General features: G+C 55.0%; 1 protein-coding gene across 1 annotated transcript; it reads right to left on the bottom strand.

Annotated features, from left to right (window-relative positions):
* Positions 1 to 1,064: 1,064 nt before the first annotated feature.
* Positions 1,065 to 2,256, bottom strand: ID1 (inhibitor of DNA binding 1). The gene is made up of 2 exons (XM_025986081.2): positions 1,730 to 2,256; positions 1,065 to 1,508 (listed from the first exon to the last, which is right to left on the bottom strand). Exons 1-2 carry the CDS (start codon positions 2,150 to 2,152, stop codon positions 1,467 to 1,469), a joined length of 465 nt encoding a protein of 154 aa, XP_025841866.1. The 5' UTR covers positions 2,153 to 2,256; the 3' UTR covers positions 1,065 to 1,466.
* Between the last annotated feature and the right edge of the window lie 3,136 nt (positions 2,257 to 5,392).

Here is a 5,392-nt window from a genome sequence, read left to right on the forward strand (position 1 = left end):
CTGAAGCTCCTGGACACACAAACCCATCCATCAAGCCAGACCCATGCAGAGATGCCCATAATGCATTTGGGCAGAACACAGAAGCCCAAACAGCTGGAGGTTGCACACTTATCTGCAGAACACATGTGCTCGCATTTGCCCTTCCGCACACCCCCCCATGCCTTATCCTCATCCACACCCCTAGGCCTGTACACAGCAGATGACCCAGCCCCACAGGCGGGGGGAGCTGCCAGTTCACTCATGTCACAAACACAGGCCCAGACACTCCTATGCACTCCTCCGTGTGCAAACTCACACATGTCCAGGCAGATAGCCCCTTGCCAATGACAGCTTTTTCCTGCTCAAGAGCTGGGGACGGACTCTCCCATTCCTCCTCAGCCCACACGGGAACCCTGGGGGAGAGAGGTTGGTCTGCGTGAGCTATTGGCATAGCCAGGGCAGGGTGAGGGGGCTGAGCCTGGACCCAGAGCAGGTGGCCCAGCAGCTGTGCCCAGGCTGGCCCTGCCAACTTGCTCACCCACTTGGACAAGCTGGGAGCCCCAGGGCAGCCTGCTACAATCCAGGGCTAGGCAGCCCAACTGGGGAGGCACCTCCCACTGGGGAATGGGGCGACAGAAGTCCTGCCTCAGACAGGCTCTCAGCAAGTTTTCCCCTCTAGGTCTTGGTTTCCCCTTCCCCTATGTTGGCAAAGATGGAGGCGGCTCAGTGACCTGGTTCTCCAACTTAAATGGCCTGTTGAATACTTAAGGGACAGTGGGCCTTGGCAGGTTGATCTGCATTTTAACAACCTCCCCAAGGTGACCCAGATGGCCCAAGACCGCTTGGAGAAACCCTAGAGGTCTAAAGGATTTAATTTTATGACACCAGGGAGCAGGGAAATGACCAGTGATGGGGAAAGAATGGACTTTAAAGACACCGGAAAACACTCAGTTCAGGTCGGTAAAACCGACAGTCCAGATGTGGCCTTCTAAGTACCCCTCCCCCCCATCCCAGCACCAGCTGTGAAGAGTCAGGGGTCACCCGCATCCCAAGGCCCTCCCCTCAGTCCAAGAAATCACTGCAACTTTACCGCAGTCTAAAGTGTTTGTTTAATAACAAAAAAAGAAAACCACCCCACAGAACTATTGTAAAACAATATTCTCGGTGATCATTGTAATATACAATACAAAGCAATTAATTTCCTCAGAAATCTGAGAAGCACCAAACGTGACCATTTTTTAAAATGTCTGCTTTTCAAAAAATAGAAACACACTGGGGAGGGGTCCCCCAAGTCTCTGGTGGTTGGTAGGTGTGGAGGGTCAGCCCTCCGTCCCCCGGCCCTGGGCTGGATCCAGCAAGCGCCCCACCGGTCGCTGAGCTCAATCGTGTGTCCTCCCCAGCTCCAGCGAGGCGCTCGGCAGGACCAGAGCACGGGTTCTTCTCGCCCCCTGGAGGGCTGGGGTCCGCCAGTCCTGGAGAGAGGCGCTTCAGCGACACAAGATGCGATCGTCCGCCGGAACACAAGCCGCCTGCGAAAACGAGAGAGGTGAGACGGGCGGGTCGGAGGGGACGAGGCTGCAACACCTTCCCCAGGAGACACTTTTGAGAGCGCCCTTCTTCCGATCTCCTTGGGCATCCCTGCACAGCCAGGGGCCCGAGAGGTTGGGGCGGCTGTAGAGCCAAGGCTCACCCCCCTCCGCCTCCCTCGGGGCCTGTGTCCCCAACCGTAGAAAGAAAATGCTCATCTCACCTCGGCCGCCAGGGCGCTGATCTCGCCGTTGAGGGTGCTGAGCGGAGCCCGGGCGGGGAGCCCCCGGCCTCCCGGGGTCCCGACTTGGGATTCCGAGTTCAGCTCCAACTCCAGGTCCCAGATGTAGTCGATGACGTGCTGGAGGATCTCCACCCGGCTCACCTTGCGGTTCTGGGGCAGGGTGGGCACCAGCTCCTTGAGGCGCGAGTAGCAGCCGTTCATGTCGTAGAGCAGCACGTTCACCTGCTGTTCGTCGAGCAGGGCGGGCAGGCGCGCCCCGGCGCCCCCGGCGCAGCGCGAGATGGCCACGCTCTGCTCGGACAGGCAGCGCACCACCTCGCCCGCGCCGCCCGCCGTCTTGCCGGCCTTCAGCGCGCAGCTGGGGCCCGCGGCGGCCGCGGCACTGCCACTGGCGACCTTCATGATGCTGGCGTCGGAGTAAGAGCGGGGAGCCGAAGCGCAAGGAGGCGGACACCCGGCGGGAGCCTAGGCCTCGGGCGGGGGAGAGACGGTTGTAGAATGCGCCCGCGGCACCCCCGCAGCAGCTTTTATAGAGACGCCGCGGCTCCCCCCCCTCCCCTCTGCCCCGCCGCCAGAGGCGGGCTCAGAGGTTCAAAAGCAGCCAATGGGCGGTCTTGAGGCGTGGCCTTCGGTGCTTCTGGGGCCCGCCTCCTGCTGTACGAGTGCACCCTCGCAGCCTCGGAAAGGGAGCCCGAGTCTCCAGAACCGGGAGTGGAAGGGCACGGGGCGGGGTGGCTAGTGGCAGGCGAGGGCTACCTTGGGCTTCTCGCAAAGGAGGCATTGCCGACGACGAAGACTTCTGGAATCACTTTTCTCAGGTTCATTTTCTCACCTCTCCAGCTCCATTTTACAGATGGGAGAAATTGAGGCTTCAGTGCGGAAGCGGCTGGTTCTGGCTTATGTAGAGAGCCCACGACTAGAGCCTGGGCTTCTGGGAGCCCGACCTCCTGGGTCTGGCACAAAACTTAAAGCCGGCCTTCCTCTACCCTCTGCTCCCCAAAGCCGGTCTCCCTTACCCAATTCCCAGAGAAAGTTGCTAGTTAATGTTCCTGGGACCTGGGAGGCTTTACCCAGGCCCCTCTGGGTGGGAGCAATTAATTCGGGAAAGTCTTCCTCTAGGATCGGGGACGGATCCTCTGGGACATGAACTAGATAGAAGGCCCCCAGAGGGGGGCTGCATCCCCTGCAAAGATTCCCTAAATCTGCATCAACTAGTGATTTTAGAATTTTTCTCCCTTTTTTGGCTGTTTCCTGTCCCCTTCTCCCCCACCCCCAAGACCTCCGATCAGGGTCTCCCTCCCACGGCGCGGCAGCTGCGGAGCTCCGGGCTCACCCCCCCCCCCCCCCCACCTCCCGGGCGGGTCTGTGTCAGCGTCTGAACAAGCGGCTCAGACCGTTAGACGCCAGGCCCGTGACGTCACCCATTCATAAAACCCGGACGGGCTGTCAGGCTGGCGCCGCGCGGGCGGTCGCCATGGAGACGGCAAACCCGGCTCGAGCGCTCCCCCACTGCGCCGCGCTCGGCCAGTCACCTGCGGACCTCGGGCGGGAAGCTGGGAATGCGCTCCTGGCGGGCGCGGTCTCCGGCCAAGGGTCGCCTTCCCTGCTCCACACCTGGGAATCGCCCCGCCGGGCTCACACCGCAGGCCCCTGGGACGTTTCTTCACCGCTTCCTCGGCACCCTGGCTGCGGGGGGAGAGTTCTCATCCCAACTTTGCTGCTGGGTGAAGTTAGTTGTCTCCGGCCCTCTCTGAGTCCTTTTTTTTTTTTTTTTTTTTTTTTAATGATTTTATTTATTTATTCATGAGAGAGTCAGAGACACAGGCAGAGGGAGAAGCAGGCTCCACGCAGGAAGCCCGACGCGGGACTAGATCCCGGGTCTACAGGATCGCGCCCTGGGCCAAAAGCAGGCCCTAAACCGCTGAGCCACCCAGGGAGGGATTCCCCCCTCTCTGATTCCTAATATAGCATTTGCCTGGCATTTTGATATTAATGACAAAGTGGCTTATTGAGTTCTTAGTTCGTGCAAGGCACGTGTATTTCATTGTGTGTAAAGCCATTGCCTTTATCATCTTCTGTAATCCTAGTCACAACTCTAGAGAGGAGTTCTTTGGTTTCTTTATGCAAAGGAGGAAACTGAGGCCCGAAAAGTCTCCCTAGAGGCATAGCTCTTGTAATGGCTGCATTATTTTAACAGGGGCACTTTATTGTAACGCAATCCCTTCCTTCCAGCGTAGGGAGTCGGAGCTTTTGGAGCCCCAGATTGGCCAGAAGCTGGAGACACCAATGTTTGGAATAGCCACCCAAGGACGCGGAGCTTTGGCATGGCTAAAATACTTTGCCCACCACGGAGAGAGTTGGTATTATGGTTATGGTCCCCCCTCCTCCCCATCCCCCAGCAATTAATTCACTGGGCATCAGCAGGTTTCCTTTTCCCACAGAAGTCTGGGGGAGGGGGCCAGTAAACCTGGCTTCTGCCTCAACATGGGAGAACCAGGAAAACCAATCAGTGAGACCAGCTTCAAAGGAAAGAGACATTATTAATTAATTAACTGGACTCTTCATCCCTTTTACCACACCCCCAAACTCTCCAAACTCCCTAAGCCTTGTTTAGCAATCTTCTAATAACTGGCAAGAACATTTTGCTGTCCAAAACAATTGCTAAAGAATTGGAAAGACAATGACCAGCCAGAAGAAATTAGAATATTAATTCATTACCCAGTATTTATTAACTGACCCAGCAATTCTCCTTGCTGGCATCAATTCCAGAGAAACTTACACACACAGACACAAGGATGTCTGCCCAAGGACATTCATTGAGGTGCTATTTTCAAGAGGGGAAGTTGAGGTAACCTAAATGTCCACCCACAGGGGCATTAGATGAACTATGAATGGAACATATACACTATGAATGGAACATGGGTGCTATGGAATGTCTATGCAGCAGGTGGGAAGAAGGGCTGAGAGATACCTAGATTCTACTGTTGGTAGAGTAACCATTAAACTAGTGGCCAAGGTAGGACTTCTTGCGTGTAAAAAAGCAAACATACTGCTCCCAAGTACAAGTATACCTGGAAATGAATTTTTATTTTTATTTTTGGAAATGAATTTTTAAAAGAGAGACAATCAAGCTGTGGAAAAATTCCAAACACAGTACTGTGTGATTTTTCCTTACATGAAGTTCTAGAATGGGCATAACTAATCTTTGGCGAAAGAAATCAGAATGGTAGTTGTTTCTGGGAGTGGAGGGTGGGAGTTGCCAGGGAAGGGGTGTGAGGGAACTTTCTGGAATGATGGAAATATTCTATTTGATGGCGAGGTGTGTGGTACACAGTGTATGAATTAATCAAAACACATTGGATTATATACTTTTGTGCAGATCATTTTATTTATCTACCTTTCTGTTTTTTAAGATTTTATTTACTTATTCATGAGAGACACACAGAGAGGCAGAGACACAGGCAGAGGGAGAAGCAGGCTCTCTGTGGGGAGCTCAATGTGAGACTCAATCCCAGGACCCCAGGATCAGGCCCTGAGCCTAAGGCAGGAGCTTGATCATTGAGCCACCCAGGTGTCCCTGCATTTCATTGTATTTAAATTGCACCTCAACAAGAGTGCCTAGCTGGCTTAATCCGTGGAGCA

This window comes from Vulpes vulpes, chromosome 14 (assembly GCF_048418805.1).
Source record: "Vulpes vulpes isolate BD-2025 chromosome 14, VulVul3, whole genome shotgun sequence".
NCBI lineage: Eukaryota > Metazoa > Chordata > Mammalia > Carnivora > Canidae > Vulpes > Vulpes vulpes.